Source organism: Aulonocara stuartgranti (genome assembly GCF_965226115.1).
Source record: "Aulonocara stuartgranti genome assembly, chromosome: 14".
NCBI classification, from domain to species: domain Eukaryota; kingdom Metazoa; phylum Chordata; class Actinopteri; order Cichliformes; family Cichlidae; genus Aulonocara; species Aulonocara stuartgranti.
Genome location: NC_138950.1, coordinates 39374382 through 39395160, shown reverse-complemented (window position 1 = coordinate 39395160; position 20779 = coordinate 39374382). Strand labels below are relative to the sequence as shown.

Genomic DNA, 20779 nt, shown 5'->3' with positions numbered 1-20779 from the left:
GCCAGAGCTTATATTATTTTTTTTACATGTTGTAGTGCCGTTTGTGGGAGCATTTCAATTTGCTATGCAACTGTTATAGCCCATATTTTAATAATATGTATGCATTAAGTCCATAGTAACTACATTAATTGCAAAAAAGTGCAATAAACTACAAAAAAATTGAAAATCGTTTTTGTTTTTTGTTTTTTACATGTATTTCTACTTGGAGAAATTTAAGAGGTTTATCCCTCAAAACTTTAAATACAAAAAAGTTGCAAAAAATAGTTTACAACAACAGGAAATTTATTTTGAGTGTCTTCATAGTTTTATTTTGGAGATACACCAATTTTTATATACTGCAGGAAAAACGAAAAAACAATCCTATGATGCAAATTTGCAAAGAAAACAGCAGGTGCATCAAAATAAACTATTTCCAGCAGTGCAATTCGAGTTCTAAGCATCCCAGCAACTATTCAGAAAAGTCAAACATGACCAATATAGGCTTTTAAGGCCTACAAGTAAAAAACTACAATTTCCGCGAAAATGACGTCACTTCCGGTTTTGGGCAGGAAATGGCGGACATGCGACAGTTCGCGCTGACGTCTGTTTCACTGTGGGAAGTGTTACGAACAGCTGATGGATCGGCAAAGCGTGTTTCTGGAATATTATGTTTTTGTTCCTGCAAGAGCTTTTTATGCAATTTTTGCAAAGCTTTATGTGGAAGGAAACCGTGACCGAGGACAAGCTGATGGCATCAGATGTAAGTACAACTCCTCCGGTTTCATATGCAAAACAAATTATTGCGCTAGCTTACACGGTTCAGGTTCTACAGGGATTTAAAAATAGTTACACAACACGGAGCGTGCTGCTCTGACCGGCTTTAAAGGGTTAACAATGACTTTAAAAAATAATATAAAATAGTGTGCAACACCACTGAAGTTTTTTTACCTCTCTTTTCAACCAGCGGCAGTCACTCTCCTCTCCAAATAACTTCTGCTTAGCTTTCCGAGCTTCCCTCGGGTCCTCTTAATCAGCGGTCTCCAACCTTTTTTGTGCCACGGACGGTTTATGCCCGACAATATTTTCACGGACCGGTGTTCCAGATCTACTGGCGTTTAGATCAACTGGCGTTGGTCGAACAGATGTGTGGCAGTCTTGCGTTTCAGGAGCTGCTACCGACAAACCAGCAAAAAAAATGCCAAATGTGTCATCTGTGACACTTGTGAGGTTGTCTCAAACACACTCCGTCAGTCTTGATGCTGTTGAACAACAAAACAGACACAATTGAAAGGTACAAATGTGCAAGAAACGAAATCAAACGTGGTGCAGATGTGTGTCACAGGTTGATCTGGCTGTAGGCTGTGGCACTTGGCCAGAGGTGGCGCTGGTTGACTCGAGTCCATGTTAGTGCACAAAGTAAACAGCTCGCTTTAGTTGTGAAGCAAAAACGCTGAAACCGGAGAAATAAACCGTGCGAGGGGAACGATGACGACGACAAGAGTCTCCCGATCGTTTACTCTTGCTGTCCTGTGAACAACATCGGCGTGGTGTTAATTGTTTGCTGTTTTCGCGATCGCGTCGCGCATGAGGATATCACCAGGTAAACTCGCCACATTTTAAACATTTTGTTGTTCAACAGCATCAAGACTGACGGAGTGTGTTTGAGACAACCTCACAAGTGTCACAGGTGACACATTTGGCGTTTTTTTTGCTGGTTTGTCGGTAGCAGCTCCTGAAACGCAAGACTGCCACACATCTGTTCGACCAACGCCAGTTGATCTAAACGCCAGTAGATCTGGAACACCGGCTCTTTGACGTGAACGACACAAGCCGTATCCTTATCACGAGCCGTCACGTGGGTTGTATTTTTTTTTCTTTCTCTCACCCTCTCTCTTGCACTTTTTTTCCGCTTCACCCTGCACGCGAGCCTTGTGCTTTACGCTGGGCAGAGTTGTGATGGGATTTCCGGCTCTTTCGGCTCCAAACCGGCTCTTCAGGTTGTTTTGTTGCTTTAATTAATTTATTATTAACAATAATATAAAATTATGCACAAAAGGAATTGCTAATGTAAAAAAAAGTGGTTTTATTTATATATGTTTATATATAAATATATGCGGTGGCCCCTAGAGACAAAACACGTACAAACAAAACCACTTTTTTTTTTTACGTTAGTAATTCCTTTTGTGCATAATTTTATATTATTGTTAAATTAATTAACGCAACAAAACAACCTGAAGAGCCAGTTCGGAGCCGAAAGAGCCGGCTCTTTTTAGTGAGCCGAACCGAAAGAGCCGGATCTCTAAAAAGAGCCGGAAATCCCATCACTATTTCATATGCAAAAAAAATTATTGCGCTAGCTTACGTGGTTGCAGTGCTACCGGGATTTAAAAATAGTTATGCAAAACGGAGCGTGCCGTTCCGACCGGCTTTAAAGGGTTAATATGATTCATGCATTGCTTCTTTGTGTTAGAAATCTTCACTATAATAAAATTGCCTTTGAAACAATACAAATGCACACTTTTATGCAGTGTGTACTTAATCTGCAAAACTGCTCAACATTATGAAAAAAGATTCAGTTTAATTTGCTAAAAAAAGGCAGACACTGCAACATGATGTCGAGATGGGCTCATTTCAGGTTATCTGTCCAGGCTGTAGCCTTTTATGTGCATTTATGTACAGCAGCAAATAACTGTTCCAAAAACAGTGCACAATGTTTTTCACTCAACCCAACAAGAAGCCTTTTGTGGCCAAGACCAAAGTATGTGCAGCCAAATGAAAAAACAAAAACAGATATTTTTTTAAGTTGAACTTATTGAACTACCTTGGATTTGAGTTTTACAGTAACATATAAACACTGTGTACCTCAGCATGTCCGCAGCGGTGTGGTGAAATGCATGCATGGCTGCATGGGATGGGATGCAGCTCACTGGGCTGAGGTTGAGTGAGGCCACAGAGGCAGATCATCTTTTTTGGCTGCAAACTGGAAATACGAGAATATTTCATTACATTCTGCATTCTACTGTACAGGCCTGTTTCAAGTTTATCACGCGACGCTAGAATGGAAACATATTTGTTATCGACAGCTGCCTACGCTTGGGAGGAGAGCAACCTGAGAACACCTGGTGTCTGATGTACTTAAAGCCACACTTTTCTGGCTGAACTGGCGCTAAAAATCTATGGACTCATTCTGGCATTTAGTCATGGAAATGAAAAGTTTGTTTTATGGCTCACTCTTGTGGAGAAATGGCAGACGTGCAGTTGTGAAACATTCCCAGAATGGTTCAATGGGCATCATCATCTGTGCCTCACGCCAACTCTACAGAGCAGTTTAGCATTTTTCTGGTTTTGAGACCCACAGCCTGACACAGATGAATTAATAATAATAATAATAATAATAATAATAATAATGGATTGGATTTATATAGCGCTTTTCTAGGCACCCAAAGCGCTTTACAATACCACTATTCATTCACTCTCACATTCATACACTGGTGGAGGCAGCTACAGTTGTAGCCACAGCTGCCCTGGGGCAGACTTAAACTAATTAAAACGCTTTTAAGCACTGTGTGACACGGGTAACCATGAATATCAAACTATTAATGAAAGATGGTGTATTAGCTGTTGGATGTTGTCAGAAAAGAGACAGGAATTCTGGAGTAAGTCGGATGAAGTAGCAGAGAGTGGTGATGGAAGCAGACTTCAGTGGACATGGAAGTGAAGGGAACAGAGGTGATAAGGTGGTGTTGGATAGGTGGGATGGAACAGAGGCAGCAGGAGAGGGAGGAACGTTGGCTTACATAAGAGGGGAGGAGGGTGGACACAGGTGGACTACAGCTTATGCAGAAGATGCAATCTGAAAGAGACAGGAGAATCCAAGGTGGTGTCAGGAGAATGCAACAAGGCAGCATCAGATGGTGGTCTGTAGGATGAAAGAAAGGTCAGTCAGGGAGATGACGAAAAAATACAGGAGTACTGAGAAGTGTACAGCATGGAGAAGTCGCAGAGGAAAAGGCTTATAGCGAGTTACCGGTGAGACTGGACACTGAGCAACAAGAAAAGGACCAGAGAAGGAATATTCAGCAAATTAAGGTAATCAAGGACAAAAATGAAAACGTAGTGACAAATAAAGGGAGTGTGTTGAGAAAACAGCTGGAGCACATGAAGCTCATGAATGTAGAAAATGAGACAGAGACAAAGAAAGTCAGGAAGTGTCGAGGATTAGTGAGGAGGAAGTGGCGGCAGCTATGAATGGACTTTCAAGATCATCTTAGCTTATGAAAATATTGCGTCCCAGCAGTACTAGCTAGCTACCGTTTTTAGCTAGTGGGAGATCATTTCATCACTCATCTATGTGACTGCAGATTACTTAAGAAGTCACTTACATGAGTAACAAAACATTCTTCCCTTGGGAAAAGGTCCACAGGAACTTAACTTTTGGGAATATCCTTCCCTGAAAAGAATTTATTCAAAAAATTCAACATTCTTTAGATTTTTTCTTTCAGTTAGAGTTTCTCTTGCTTTACTTCCAGCCTTGGCGAGCTATCTGTCAATCATCAGGCAAAGATTATTGAGCCACGTGTTGTTTTTGGAAGTTTAAGACCAAAGCTGAGCTCAAGCAGTGAATTCACTTTAGATTGGAATTTATAAGATGAAAAAAAGATACCAGTTGAGCTGGATGAGGATGTACTTTGATGTCTGCTGAACGTGTAATTAAACAAGCTTAAACCTTAAAATTCAGTACGACTAGTGATTTGTTGATCTCTACATGTACAACACAATGCAAAATGAAAAAAAAACCCCATTCATTTAGGTGAATAACTTAACTCTTCTTAAATATAACTAATGAAACGGCTTACACGGCGGTCTCTTCCTGTTTCAGAGTCTGTTCGTAACAGCGTGAACTGCAGCTTCTTGAGTTCATGACCTGGGTTGTGTTGGTTCACTTTTAACAGTATAGCTGTCAACCTACAGACGGCTCCTAACTTTAACCTGCTGTGCTCTTGCTGTTACTCTGAAAGTCGCAAACGTAGAAATTGTTTGTCTTTGTGCCAGCTGAGCATCCGTTTGGACCAGACAGTGGCTGAGCTGAAAAAGCAGTTCACGACAGTGGTGTAAATCACCTCATTAATATTTTGTAAATTGTTTTGTAAAGTTATGAGTGACTATTATATTGTTGGAGCGGGTGCTTTTATTTTGAAAGTCACAGAGCGACAAGGTGCCGTAAATCAAGTGGCGTAAACCATAAAGCAGAAGCGCGAGTTTTAATGCACAGAGAGGTGTGCTCTATGGTTAATGGACAGGAATGGGGAAAAGAACGGCTATTAAGGTGCAACACTGAGTCGAAAGCAGTTTCTTAGCACCTGGTTGATGAGGGAACAAGGTTTGTAACAAAGTTTGTCCTGTAGATATATATTCTGTTGTTTTACGGCGCATGTAGCTGCTGACCGCTACTAAGCATAAAGGCTAAGTTTTCACCCACTAGAGGGTGCTAACGTACCTCATCATGTTTAGGCAGCGATGCAACGATTTCCCTGTTATATGCAATAATTTACAAGTTTTAGTGTTATTTGTTATGCAAGGTAAAGAGAATTAATTTGTGATTAATGAATAAGTCAAAAGGTTAAAGGTAACACACTGTTTGATTTACTAATAGTCTTTTATTCTGTGTGTTGTAGCTCTTACGGTGTGTTCACATACACGGCTGTTTAATAAAAGGATTGTGAACCATCAGTTTGAGAGACCATCTTTTCAACCGGGGATGCTACAAGTGGTCCAGCTGTCTACCAACAGCATGAGGCTCTACTACATCTAAAAAAAGAAGCACTTTAAGCACTGTGTGACACGGGTAACCATGAATATCAAACTATTAATGAAAGATGGTGTATTAGCTGTTGGATGTGTACAGCATAGAGAAGTCGCAGAGGAAAAGGCTTATAGCGAGTTACCGGTGAGACTGGACACTGAGCAACAAGAAGAACAAGAATTTCAGGAGGTTTGACAGCCTCCTGAAATTCTCTGCTAACACAGAGGAGATTCTCGGGAGGTGCCACCAACGGCTATACCTCCTTAGGAAACAGCTCCTTTGGAGTCAGCACACCCATCATGATGACTTTTTAACTATGTATTCCTGGAAAGCATCATGACCGTCTCCATTACCTGCTGGTTCCACTCCCTCAGCCTTCAGAACAGGAGCAGACTGCAGGACACTGCATGAGTGTGCTCAAAAATCATTGGCCTGCCTGTCAGAACTCTTGCACAGGTTTTCAGCCAACAGGTCCTTAGACAGGCAGCCAAAATTATCAATGACCCCTCTCGTATTCTTCGTCCCGCATTTCCTTATTTTTAACGTCATGCTGCTCTGTATCTTAATTGCCCCTTGGGGATAAATAAAGTCTCTCTGATTCTGATTCTGTAGTCAGGAGCGGCCATCTACCAGGTCCTGTTGGGGTTGAGGGTAAAAAGAAGAGGAAAAAAAGGAGAGCATAGATGAACATGCACGGGGTTCTTCCTTATCAAAACCTGACAACTAGATTTCCTGCAATACATGACCTCTGAAGGTTCAGCTGCAGATATAGCTGTTCTAGTATCAGCTAATGTAGAACACTCCTTTGTAATTGACATCATGCAGAGGCAAGGGTAGGAAACACTGTCAGGCACAAAAGCTTAGGCTACAGCAGTCTGAGCTTGAGCTTCTGGCTCAAAGGATCCATTTGTTTATGCTCTGATCACACCATTTAAAACTGTGACCAGGTTAAATATGCATATCCATCACTAATGGTAGATATATAAATGGGGAAATGCACAATAGGACCATTTTAAAACTAACATGAAGTATCATGTTTAAATAGAGTGACATAATGTTATATGTATATTGTGTAATATGATGGAGGGTTATTTGTGTGGTATTATATTGCATCTGTTATACTGTATATATAATGTCTTGTAAGTAAGGTAGGCTCAGGTTGTCTGTCTTAAGTGGGCATGAGTAGCTACTACAGAGCCAGACTGTAGAGGTCTGGTGAGCTGGCTTAATTTTAACGTTACATCCCCGATCCCAACTCAGTTGACTCCACTTGATGGCATTTATCACACAGCTTCCTCAATAAATAAAAATAGTGCACAGTGTCCAACTTTCATCACATATGCAGTTTCACACCCCATCCCTATAAAGACTTTTTGGTGTGCAAGCTTGAAACATGACATCTATGTGTGTTTGTGTGTGTGCTGGTGCGCGCACGTGCACTGTCAGGTCTAAACCAGTGGGAAGATGTAGACAAGCTGAACTTCTTCCCCAGGTTGGAGGAGGTGCGCCTGCAGGGCATTCCCTTACTGCAGGCCTACACCAATGCAGAGCGACGCAGCCTCATGATAGCGCAGTAAGTCTGTGACATTAGAGAGAAATGACATCCTACACAGCAAGTAGAGGACATTGATGAGAGCTTGAATAATCCACAGATCTGAGCTGTACTCTGACCTGCAGAAGGTCAATAAACAGATACCTGCACAATATGTCATCTCTCCTCTTCAGGCTTCCCTCAGTATCACTGCTAAACGGCAGTGCTGTGACTGACAGTGAGAGAGGACGCAGAGAGGTTCTTCATCCGTTACTACTTAGACTACCCTGAAGAGGAGCTGCCTTATAGGTACACCCACACCCTTGTTTACACTGTATGAGCAGTGGTATGAGTGTTGGTTTATGTGTGCTACAGTAAGTGCTGTTAAAACAGACGACACACCCTGCTCTCCTCCTCGATACCATTCCCTCGTAAACAAGTATGGCAAGCTTGAACCACTTGCTGAGATTGACCTCCGACCTCGCTGCCGTGCCCAGGTGGAGGTTCACTGTGAGGAAAAAGTAGAACAGGTCAGTGTGGCATTTAATAATCTGCTGTTCTGGAGAATCCTCGAATGAAAAATACCTTTTGGAAATTATAAAATCTTATAAAATGTAACCGTTGCTTTCTTTTCCTTCTCTACTACTCATACCACTGTGAATCACTTTAGTAAATGACTTATGCCTTTGTACTTTGCCCTTAGTGCCTAAGCACTTGACATTTAGAAGTAGATGAAATCTCTTAACACAGAGTTTACAAAACTCGGTGTTAAAAGTACTAGTACTCTAGTACTATAAAACAATTTTAATAGTTCAATCAGCACCAGTTTAACATTTTAAAATACCTTTGCTGTGAAGGACCCTGGAGATGATTTATTTTGCTTGGGTATACTTTATCAATGATGTAATCAGTGCACATGTTTGTTCAAGCCCACAAAAACTCAAAACAACAAAACCTTCAAAAAATACAGTTTTACATTTATTTGCAAATCCTAAATTTTCAAAAGATCGCACATATATTAGACACAATCGTAGTGAAATTTATATAAAAATATGCATTTTTGTCCCAAACACTGACATTTCAGTCATAGTTTACAGGTGCTTGAATCAGTATTTTTATATTACCAATAAACCCCACAGCTGCATGTAATGTAGAGGGAGTTGCTGATAGTGTTAGGGTCCCTGGGTCGTTGACCCAGTGTTTTGTGTTTTTGGTTTATTTTGTTATTTCATTATATTCTAGCTTTGCTTTATGGGTTTTAGGATTATTCTTAGTTTAGGGTCTCTGGGTGGGTTTGGTTAGAGTTTTAGTGTTCTGCTTTTCTGTCTGTGTTCCATAGTTGCTGTATCCCCACGTCCAGTCAGTGTCTGCCCTGGTCCCACGTCTCTGTTCCCTTTGTTATAATGCCTGCTTGTGAGTCTGTGTTTCCTGTTTTACTTTGAAAGTCCATGTCTGATGTTAATGTGTCTGGTTTTGCTTCCCCTTGTCTCGTCAGGCCTGATTTGCCCCAGCTGTGTTTCCCTCCTGTTACCCATTCCCTGATTGCTCCCTCTGTGTATTTAAGCCCTGTGTTTCTGTGTCGGGATCTATTCTCATTTATGCTGTGTGGTCCATCTGCCTGTTCATGTAAGTTTATTTGGATTTTTGTTACGTTTGCCACGTTTTGCCATCCAGCAATAAAAGCTGAGTTTTGAGTTACTTTCCGCCTCCGAGTGTCTGCACTTTGGGTCCTTCTACTTCCACTCCTGCCTGCACACAGCTGCTCCATGACAGAAGATCACGACCAGAACATGGACCCCGCAGACTCTTCAGCTTTTGAATTCAACGCTGAGATGGAGCGGATGATTAAGCTCCTGGACCGCATTGCTCAGGCCAACGATTTGAGGACCATGGCAGTTGGGCTAAGCGCTGTAGATGCCATCATTCGGAGCAACCCTCGGCTTACTCAGCTTTCTACGGACGCTGTGCTGGGCAGCTCCATAGCTGCCTGGAGGGAGCAGGCGAGCAGTGGTCCAGCTGTCTACCAACAGCATGAGGCTCTACAACATCGACAAGGGCAGTGCCTTCGGTCCAGAGGAAATGAAGTACAACACGCGAGCTCTCCAATCCTACAGCATCCAAGACGGTGACGAAATACCGGTGGTGCCCAAAACCAAGTGAACAGCTGATGACCTGCTGGCTGACGAGAGTGAATTGAAAAAATAATATTTTTCTGATTGGTTAACTGATACAGCAAAATAATAGGAAACTAGAACAGCAGCAGTGGCCCACTGAGAGAGGGCATACACAGAAATTATGAAAGCAATATGAGCACCATCAAGGAGACTAGACTAGTGGACTACAGATGGCTGCTGAGTGCCTCTGAAATATAAGTGAGCACTGGGAATGCAGCGGATCCTGTCTTTATTTAATTGAGCTTTCTCTGAGGGGGAACCACTAGAGCGAGCGCACAAACGTGTCACTCTTGAGAACGGGCTGAGAAGAGCATCTCGCAGTCAGCTAGCAGTTTCAGCGGAGTAGTGATGGGTCGTTTGCGAACGAAACGGCTCTTAGAGCCGGCTCCTTATCGCGAGCCATGGGGTTTGTTTGTTTGTGTTTTTCTCTCTCTCTCTCTCTCTCTCTCTCTCTCTCTCTCTCTCTCTCTCTCTCTCTCTCTCTCTCTCTCTCTCTCTCTCTCTCCCCCGCTCTGTTCCTGAGCTACTGAGAGAGAGAGCCAGGGACAACAACATCACATTAGAAAGGTATAGTAATCATCTACAACTATTTTCAGTTGCAGATGATAAAGGATTCAGAAAGTTTATTCATGCAGGTCCATATGACAGAGGATGTGCATGTTCTTTTTGTTTTCATATTTTAATTTATATTTAATTGTGTTGTGGTTTGCAGTGTTTTGTGTTGTTTCACTTTAAATTTGTTTAAAAGGAAAAAGCTGAAAATTTAAATAGTTAAAAGTTGAACTGTGAATAGTTGGTTTTTGTATTATATGATTTATTTATTACATTTTATGTGGAGTGAATAAATAAAAGTATATTTACGGTGGCCCCTACAGACAAAACACGTACAAACACAACAGCAGTGCTCCAGGATGCTAGGGGGCAGTGTTGAGCTTTTGTTACCTCGTGGCTACACAAGCCAGCAAGTACCAATGACCGGATTTGGTGTGTGGTAGTAACAGGTAAATGAACTTTTTTTTAAAATTATTTGAATATATATGAGTGCCTGTGTATAAATACACAAACAATACACACATGCTTTCAATTGTGTAATTTAAGTGATCTAGTAGCTCTGCTTTGGAAGTTCAGTTCATGCTAGAAATGTGTTTTGGAGTTTGTACGTGTTTTGTCTCTAGGGGCCACCGCATATATTTATATATAAACATATATAAATAAAACCACTTTTTTTTTTTACGTTAGTAATTCCTTTTGTGCATAATTTTATATTATTGTTAATAATAAATAAATTAAAGCAACAAAACAACCTGAAGAGCCGGTTCGGAGCCGAAAGAGTCGGTTCTCTAAAAAGAGCCGGAAATCCCATCACTACAGCGGAGGGGAGGGCCGCTGCTGGACCAGCAAAGCTTCACTGCAGCTCTGTCTCTTAGCGCACGGCATGTACTATAGCACCTGCGTAGGCAAGTCTCCAACATCACTCGCTTGCCCACTTGTCGCAAAAGTTACACTGATTGGTAGTCAGACAGTACCACCAAGTGGAAAAGAACTGCTCTCATCACACACTGAGGCACAACACGAGGAAGAGCAGAGGAAGGCTCGCACCAAAAGCGCTAGTGATGGGATTTCCGGCTCTTCCTGACCTTGTACTTTCTCCTCACGTTCCCTCTTTGGACTGACAATCATACACAAATAGATTGTATTCAATTAGATGAAAAATTACATTAATATGAAAAAAATACTATTAAGATCACTAATGAAAAAGTCCTCTCAGTGTACTTTCAACCAAAAGGCAAATAACCAAACCACATGAACATCTAATAAAGGATATAAATATTGAAACACTGATCCAACATTATCCTTTATTGATGGATCATTTGATTTTACACTTTTACCTGAATGTGGCTGCTTTTTTTTAAAAAAAAAAAACACACTTCCTCATATCCATTATGAACCTGGCTGCCTCTCATATAGTGCTACATAGGGGGTATGCTGAAAATAGAGGGTGATAAACTGGGAAGGTGAAAACTAGTGAGTGAGTGACAAGGAAAAGGCAGTTTTCATACCACTGTAGCTATAGTGGAGCAGACTAACAGCACTAATGTTTCTATTGTTCTCTGTTTCATATTGTGTTGAGTGAGCATGCCGTCAGCCTGACCAATAAGAGCCAAGAGTTGCAGTGATAGGCAGGCTGAACCAGCAAATAGCCAGAAACAACTGGCCAGTGCAGCACCGCCTCAGGTACCACGTACAGATTTTAACTGGCTTCTGACTTTGTGTGGTGTGGAGTATGCTAGATTTTATATAAATATGGATGAGATCAGCTGGGGATGAACAAAATCTCCTTCAGCAACTATTAAATAGCCAGAAGGGGCCAGACAGTCAATATATTAATTCAGCGTTCCTACAGAACAGACCGTAAAGCATTCCCAACACCAAAAGTCAAAACAATTATTTTAGCAGCTGATTTCTGTACCTTAAAAAACCCCAAACAAACATTTATTATAGCTCTATTATGTAGGAAATGTAGGAGACGCGGACACAAATACACAGAGGGTTACTGAGGGAAGTGGGAGCACACGGGGAACACAGGTGACACTGATAATCATAACGAGACACGGCAGGAGTAACACAACACTGACGGGAGACTATCAAAGTAAAACAGGAAGCACACAGAGACGCAGACATAGCGGGCTGGGAAAACATGGAATAAAACACAAGGAGGAGAAACGAGGCATGGGGACTGGCAGATACACAGAGGGGACACACAGGGGGTGAAGTCACGAGGGGAAATCAAATAAGCAACATCTTAACAGAACAACCGAGGGACCCTAAAACTGACGTCAAACAACAACAATACAAGACACCAAAAACCAGGTAGAAGTCCCGGGACATGCAGCTGGTTACATATGGTTAAAATGATTCAAATGCAGTAAGTGTGCACGTTTCTCATATCAATATAGTCCATAACTGGATTACTGTCTGTAGCCCACATGATTAAACACTTTAGTTACACAAAACATGTGAGTTTAGATTGTATCTACTGTATAGCCTGTATAGTAAATTAATATGTAGCCCAATAAGTATAAAATCCAGAAAGCTACACAACATGGGCGGTTCATTTACAAACACAGGTCTAACTTGAGTTTCACACAGTTTTTATTAGAAAACAATCAAATTGTTAAATGCTTAAAGTACACAAAATGTCAGAAATCTGCACCGTCATGAACACAAATTTAAAGCTAATTTTTCGTGATTTGTTGATTAACCCTCCGAGGTCTAAATCCCACGTTGTGCACATCAACATCACACATTTGTACAAATAAAGTTTATAACAAAGACATGTTCAATATTAAGCTCTGGAAACAGCTTGTTGTTTTGTTGCCATAGCGATGCCTCCAGGGAAAAATTAGGGAGCAGAGCAAGAATGAGAGCATATTAGTGGATATATGCTTTGATAACTTTGCCTAACAACCATAAAGAAATGTTTTATATTTTGTGTGTTATTGAGCTTTAATCCTGCATGAAGGCCGAGATGAATCTCTTAGAGTAGAACTTTACAGGAACTATCAGAATAAATAAAAATAATAACACTTTGACTGCTTTAGTCTTTTAGATTCACTTCTGTCTGTTTTGTTTTGTCTCCATTTAAAAGATATCAAACTCTGAGCAAATGTACCGTATTTTCACGACCATAAGGCGCACTGTGCTAAAAGGCGCAGTCTCAGTTATGTGTGCCATTACTGTATTTAACACACACATAAGGAGCACTGGACCATAGGGCGCATACAAGTACCGTATGCGTATTTAAAAATAAAGCGGGAGCAACCCTGAATTCGGTACCTTACTCACATTTTTATTGCCGGTAATCGTCATCATCAACAACACACAAGCATACAAGTGTGCGTATTTAAAAATAAAGCAGGAGCAAAACAAAGTTTGGTACTCACATTTTTATCATCAATCAAACCCATCGAAGTCCTCATCCTCTGTGTCTGAATTGAACAGCTGCGCTAAATCTCCATCAAACATGCCAAGTTCACTTTCTTCACTGTCAGAGTCACTTTCCGTGCCGTGCGGCTCCTCGGAAACGATGCCGGCTTTTGCGAAAGCTCGAACAACAGTGCCAGCAGACATGTTAGCCCAAGCATCTACAATCCATTGGCAAATTGTGGCGTAACTCGCCCGGCGCTGCCTTCCACTCTTAGTGAAACTGTGGTCTCCACCGGTCATCCATCGCTCCCAGGCCGCTCGCAGCCTTACTTTGAACGGGCGGTTCACACCGATGTCCAGCGGTTGGAGTTCCTTTGTCAGGCCTCCCGGAATGACAGCAAGCTCACAGTTCATTTGTTTCACTAGTTTTTTCACATCGGCTGTGAGATGGGCACGCATAGAGTCACAGATCAACAGCGATGGTGATGCGTGGAAAAAACCACCTGGTCTCCTTACATACACCTCCCTCAGCCACTCTTTCATCATTTCCTCATCCATCCAGTCCTTTTCATTTGCCTTAATGATGATTTCTGCTGGAAACTTCTCTTTAGGCAAAGTCTTTCTCTTAAAAATCACCATAGGCGGCAGTTTCTGTCCATTAGCATGGCAGCCAAGCACAACAGTGAAAGAAGACTTTTCATACCCCGTTGTGGTTATCGCTACCGTGCTGGTCCCCTTCTTCTCCACAGTGTGACTCACCGGGATGTCAAAAGTGAGCGGGACCTCGTCCATGTTTGTGATGTGGCTGGGCTGGATGTGTTTGTCGCCGATGTGTTTGCTGCAGTAGGAGCGGAAGATGGCCAGCTTTTCCTTATAATCCGCTGGAAGTTGCTGCGCTACCGTAGTCCTGGTCCGGATGGAAAAATGGCACCGTTTCATAAAACGAAAGCACCAAGACGGACCTCCTTGGAAATGTTCAATGTTCATCTCTTCAGCTAGTGAAACTGCTTTTAGCCGAATGGTGACCGTCGAAACGCTTCTCCCGCTCGTTCTTTGCTCGATGATCCACCGCTCGAGTCTTTCCTCCAACTCGGGCCACCTCGCCTTATGTCCGCGGAAACTCAGCTGCGTTTTCTTGACCTGCCGGAGCTTGTTTTCCAGCTTCCTCCATTTGCGAACCATCGATTCGTTAATCTTAAATTCTCTCGCCGCTGCTCGATTTCCATGTTCCTCCGCGTAGCTGATGGCCTTCAGTTTAAACTGTGCTTCATAAGCGTGTCTCTTTGCCATTTTCAGGGTCGTTAAAACAACGATGTTCTGCATAATGCACATACCTGTTCTTTTATACAGGTATGTGCGATTGTCCCGGTATATATGATCAACGCCCACACTTCACCCTTTAACGTTCTCATGGTGTTCTCTACTACGTCCTCCTTACAACACATAGGGCGCACCGCGCTATAGGGTGCGCCGCACTTTTTGAAGAAAATCTAAGACTTTTAAGTGCGCCTTATGGTCGTGAAAATACGGTAAAAAGAATCTCTGCACATTCCACAGTCTTTGCTGCTAAAGTGACATCACAGCATTTAAGCATGTTTTGAATGAAAACATCAGCATATGAACACAAAACTGAAGAGACACTGCAACCGTATGAAAGCAGACCACTATTTAGTGACATTTCGACGTTTCCCTGAGGATTAACTGCTCTGTAATTTACCAAGAACTAAAGTAAGCTCAAATTTCACTTTATAAACTTAAGAGCATTTACTTAAATATATAAAGCCTGATTTTCCTGCCTGCCAGGACAGTATTTATGTACTTTACATTGTGCAAGACTAGACTATATTTTCCATCATAGAGAGGATGATGTGGATCTATTATTCAGGAAAACAAATGTACATAAATGAGAAAATGTTCTTAATCATATCTCAGAGTGACAGAAGCTCTTTTTAACACGATTATTTCTGAGACTATTTTGTTCATTTAGGAAAATAGAGAAGACTTAAGTTTTGTTCTCAAACTATTAGAATTTCTGAGAACCTGAGGCTGCGTCCACATTTCTGAAAGCGCAGCTTTGTCTCTGCATTTGGGCCTTTCTTCCACACCTAAACAGCAGATTGAGTCACTGAAAGGTGAGATTTTTAAAAACGACGTTTTTGTGTTTAGGTGTGGACGAGGAAAACGGACATTTACTCAGGTAATGTCAAAAGTGTGCGCCGCTGTGGCCACGTTAGTGTTTACATGAGATCAGTTTCTACAATGGCAGCTGTAGACAACATACTGTGTCTGTTCATCTTAGTATCTGCAGTTTTGACACACTTACATATACACACACAGTTACTGTGCCTCCATTTAGAAACACAGAGGCATCAGACGTGGCTTCTACATTCAACACAGACGCTCTCCCAACCCAAATCCTGACGTCGGTTTGGAATAAATGTCATTTAAAAAAATGACATTTATGTATGCTGTATGCATTTTGTCCATTCCAAAGTTGTGAGTCTGTTCCAGCCAAAAAGCTGTCTTTAGTTATTAACATTTGAAACGATGAAGGCACGTGAAAGTAACACAAAATTAACTGCTTTTCCAGAAAAAGACAAAAACTTCTCAGAAGTACGTAAGGTTTGAATGTGTGTGAATGTGTGTGTGAATGGGTGGATGACAGGTTGTGTAAAGCGCTTTGGGGTCCTTAGGGACTAGAAAAGCGCTATACAAATACAGGCCATTTACCATTTACCATTTTTATGAGGTTTTCCCACCCAGGCTTCTAGACTCCTGATTGGCCAACATTAAGTTAAGATTTGGCGTGTTCTTGACAGCGTTTCACTTTGTTTTTAGCGTTTAGATGTGGAAGGAGATATTTTTTCAAAACTGCACATGTGGACTGGATTTATTTTTCTTTTTTAAACGAAAAAGGAAAACGTGCGTTTTCAAACATAGGCGTGTACGTTCGGACGCAGCCTGAAGTCATCACAAAAAAAGCAAATTCTCTGAACATTCTTAGTTGAGGTTTACTGATCATTGTTGTTTTGTGTTCCTTGTAGTCAAAATGAGTGCAAGTGGAGACGGACCACAAAATAACCAAAACGGTAAGCACATGTGCTCAGTCTTGAAATTGATGAAAAACTGATTTTCAGCAGATAGTTATGGATGTTAATTAAAAGATTTAATGATCTTGCAGGCCAACAGGTTAACCCACAAAGGTTTGCAAATGGAAATCAGCAACCTGCTAATGAACCAGTTAATGGAGGCTTCGTGAGCCTGTATCTCGCTCTCCGTGATATTCGTTGGTTTCTGCATGAGCTAATAGCTTCAGTACTGGAACAATATGATGACCTCTACGGTAGCGATGACGATGACAATGACAACAATGTCAACGCTCAAAATATTAATGTGAGGGACAATAATGCCAATGCTGACAACAATGAACAGCACCAGGATCATAATGCTGTGGTTGTTGTTGTTGGCATTGAAAATGAGGAGGCATTTGAAGACCGTGTGGATGTTCACCAGTACATCCCAGAAGAGGACCCTCAGCCAGGTGTTTCCAGGAGGAGGTCTAGAGAGATGGATGAGGAAGATGTGGAACCAAACAAAAGAATCAGATGGAGCGATGATGACTCTGACTTCTTCTCTGCTTCTGACACTGATAGCGAGGGCTGTCCTCATGCTGGTAATATTGCCGATGAGGACATCAATCAGCAGGTAACAGAAGAAGCACCGCAGCCTGGTGGATCCACGAAAAGGTCCAGAGAGGAAGATGTAGACGAAGAAGAGCGTAGTAGCAAAAAATCCAGGCTTGCAAACTCTGATTCGGGGACCAGCTCAGCTGTGTGCGATCACTCTGAGAGCAGCAGTGATGAACTTTTTGAAGATGCACACGAAGAGCTTGACAACCATGAAGCTGGAGGCTCGAGGAAGCGTTCCCGAGAGGACTTTGAGGAAGAAGAGGAATACTTGCCTGTTTGCAAACTTCGGAGGTGTTCAAATGAGTCCAGCAGCAGCAGTGATGAAGACTAACACTATTTCGACGGGTTTCTTCAGTATCCTTTTAGTAGGCTGATGGCCTACTCAGGTGACCCTGAATCCTCCATGCTGCAATAAGCTGGGCATACACTGTGCGATTTCTTTCAGTCGCGTTATTCAGCTCCTGCTCAAACTGTACGATTGACTCGCAGGGGTGAGAAGTTTGTGCCTCCATTGCTTGTGTCCCGATCACACGCCGCACCGCCGTTCTACTCCGTCTCTTCGCTCTCATTTCTGCGTTTGCGCGTGCGCGGTGTGAGACGCTGTGGTGACACCCTCAGGACGACCCACAGGATTTCAAGCAGGTTTGATTTTCTTACGATTTCTTACGACCAGCTCCTGATTGGTGATCGGGAGCTGGTCGTGAGGTTTTAATCGCTTCTCGTTACCCCGTTACCCTCGTTATGTAGACGATGCACGACACACGATCAAGGCCAAACTCGGGACGACCTCCAAAACGGTCGCACGACTGAAAAATCGGCTCGAAATGGGCCAAAAATCGCACAGTGTATGCCCAGCATTAGGCTGCCGGGGGATTCCCATGATGCACTGGGTGCTTCTTCTTCACCCACTATGTTTAATAGACCTCTCTGCACTGAATGGTACTTGTTATTAACCTCTGTCTCTCTTCCACAGCATGTCTTTATCCTGTTTTCCTTGCCCCTCCCCAACCGGTCGCAGCAGATGGCCGCCCCTCCCTGAGCCTGGTTCTGCCGGAGGTTTCTTCCTGTTAAAAGGGAGTTTTTCCTTCCCACTGTCGCCAAAGTGCTTGCTCATAGGGGGTCATATGATTGTTGGGGTTTTCTTTGTAAGTATATCTTACAATATAAAGCGCCTTCAGGTGACTGTTGCTGTCATTTGGCGCTCTTTAAATAAAATTGAATTAAAAATTGAATAGATGTCACTGTGATGATTTCTTGCCTCCATAGAAAGCTTAGACCCAAATGCAGATTCAATGCACATGGTTAAACTATTTATGAGACTTTGTTTAAAGAGAGGGAATGGAGAACGTGGCTCGAGCTAGGAGTGTCAGCAGAGAGCAGGAACCAGAGGAAAAGCTATCGAGAGACTGAACACCTGGCTCCTGATGGGAACAATCCAACGGGAATTCTGCAACAGAGGGAGAAGTTGTTGCTGGATGGGTAAGGGAGTTTGAGGGTAGGATGAGTATGTTGGCAGAGGAGACCTAAACACAGGGAAAACAAGGTTAAACACAGGGAAGGAGCACGCCAGAACTGGAGCAGAGGGGAAGCCTAGTTACCACTGGAGATGGCAGAACAAACTGGCGAGGAGTAGCAGGCAGCGCTGGTTTAAGAAGCCCTCCTGCTGATTGTTTGCAGATGAGGCTCAGGTGAGATGCTGGAAACTCCACCTCTGAAGTGTGGACACAGTATCCCCATTCCAAGTGGAAAAGCCCCTCAGACACTTCCATGGTGCATGACAAGAAGGATGAGGAAGCATTCATGGTCCATCCATCCGTCCGTCAGCGTAATGCCTAAAAGTTTATTCAGATGTAAATATATTACATTTTTAAATAAAGATCGTCAGTGTTTTTAATGACGCTGCATTTCATTCATGTGTCTCTATTGGACAGTGTTGTAGAAGTCACAGAAGACAGGAATCAGTTCCAGCTTGGCCTGACGTTTGATCACTAGTGATGTGTGATACCACTGATTTCCTTTCCGATCCGATACCAAGTAAAATTCAGGGTGGTATCGACGATACTGATCCGATACTGTGTACAAAAACTTTACTCTTTTATTGTATCTCAAATTATAGCGTCATAATCATTACAGGACATCAGATTACTTGTTCTTATCACGTAATAATGCAGAGTTCATCATATAGAAATACAAACCTGAAGTTGTGCACTATGTGAACACCTTGCCTGCCTGCAGCACTAAAGGACTCCGTGAGAGACGTCTGTCTCGCCCTAGCAGCACCCGTCCTTCTCCTCCTCTTCAGTTCGCCTCAACATAAGCTCGTCATATTCTGTGATACTATTTACTTTGACGTGTTTGACAAGGTTAGTGGTGTTGCCACAACACCTCATTTTCTTGCCACATGTATCGCAAACCACGTCTCGGCTGTTTGTGGATGTAAAATACGTGCGCACGTGACTCCAGTTACGCTCAGCCATTGTTGTGAGTGCGCACGCCACAGGCTGCCACACATTTATACAGCCGTATTTCACACATGACTATAAAAGGCGGAAGAGGGAGTAGTTCTTTCCAATGTAGACAATCTGAATGATAGTTTCTTTCCACTGTGTTCCTGTTAATGAAAAACTACAATTTCACCCAAAATGATTAAAATATCGATATTTTAATGTGGAAACCTTCTGTTTCCACATCTGGACTTTCTGTTGCTGCCCACGCAGGTGAAACTTTCTTTGAAGTGGCTCATTGAAGTTGTAATTGATAATCAATTCCCACACAATGTGAGAATCCAATCAATTTGTTTATCAGGGGAAAGGTGTGATTTTTTTAGGACACTGGAGCCTAACATTAACCGGTTTAATCTTAGCTTATTTGGGTTATATTATAACCCGAGGGAAGCCCGGAAAGCTAAGCAGAAGTTATTTGGAGAGGAGAGTGACTGATACATTAGATGGTGGAAAACATTAAAAGGTGGAAAAACTGCTTTCATTGTTCACATGCACACATGCTGACTGAGGAAATGGGAATGCTTATAAATGGTCTCCAGACTGCCACTCTGAGACCTCTGCAGAAATGCATTTCACAAGTGTTTAGAAAAATATTGCCTCAGTTGTAATAGGAAAACACAGAAACACACAGAAACACAAAGAAGTACCTCAAATTGCATTACAGTGGTATTTCACCAAAGACTTTTTCTTGGAACTCAGTTTCTAAACACCTGAAACCTTTGCTGTGACATTCACATGGGAACACTTTAGTCTTAGTTCACAACTCAAATATAATCTGTTGTAAAACAACAATAGCTTTTAAGCCATTGTCCGTGAATCAAACCTTTATATAATGTCCATAACCCACACATTTGATTCCAACATACTGTTCATCTCTGATCTGAAGTCAGGATAGCTGTCATAATTTATCGACAGCTCCAGTACACACCCACATGTGTGTGCCACAGGTCGTCTCTGGAAACCTTTAAGTTCGTTAAACCCAATGATGTCCACTCTCTCCACTGGCGTGCCACTGATGATGAGGGGCTTGTAATTCCTCGCCTGCTTTGTAGTGAAGTCCACGATCAGCTCCTTAGTCTTGCTGATGTTTAGGAGGAGGTTATTCTCCTCGCACCAGGTCTCCAGGTTCCTAATCTCCTCCAGGTAGGCCGTCTCGATGTTGTCGGAGATCA

At 42.3% G+C, this 20779-nt stretch overlaps 1 protein-coding gene and 2 long non-coding RNA genes across 3 annotated transcripts in view; 1 reads left to right on the top strand and 2 right to left on the bottom strand.

The window, feature by feature from the left end:
- LOC309688502 overlaps nt 1–1061 on the bottom strand; it is a 127220-nt gene extending 126159 nt beyond the window's left edge. The window contains exon 1 of the long non-coding RNA XR_014271090.1: nt 928–1061. This is a non-coding gene — a long non-coding RNA (uncharacterized lncRNA). The remainder of the gene's footprint in view (nt 1–927) is intronic.
- An 8097-nt stretch (nt 1062–9158) lies between these two features.
- LOC309688504 lies at nt 9159–19790 on the bottom strand. Its single transcript, XR_014271096.1, has 2 exons — nt 18702–19790; nt 9159–9492 (listed from the first exon to the last, which is right to left on the bottom strand). It is a non-coding gene; the product is annotated as an uncharacterized lncRNA (long non-coding RNA).
- On the top strand, nt 10439–18330 carry LOC309688488 (uncharacterized protein). The gene is made up of 3 exons (XM_082504281.1): nt 10439–10488; nt 16459–16503; nt 16596–18330. Exons 2-3 carry the CDS (start codon nt 16464–16466, stop codon nt 17432–17434), a joined length of 879 nt encoding a protein of 292 aa, XP_082360407.1. The 5' UTR covers nt 10439–10488; nt 16459–16463; the 3' UTR covers nt 17435–18330.
- Nucleotides 19791–20779: the final 989 nt, after the last annotated feature.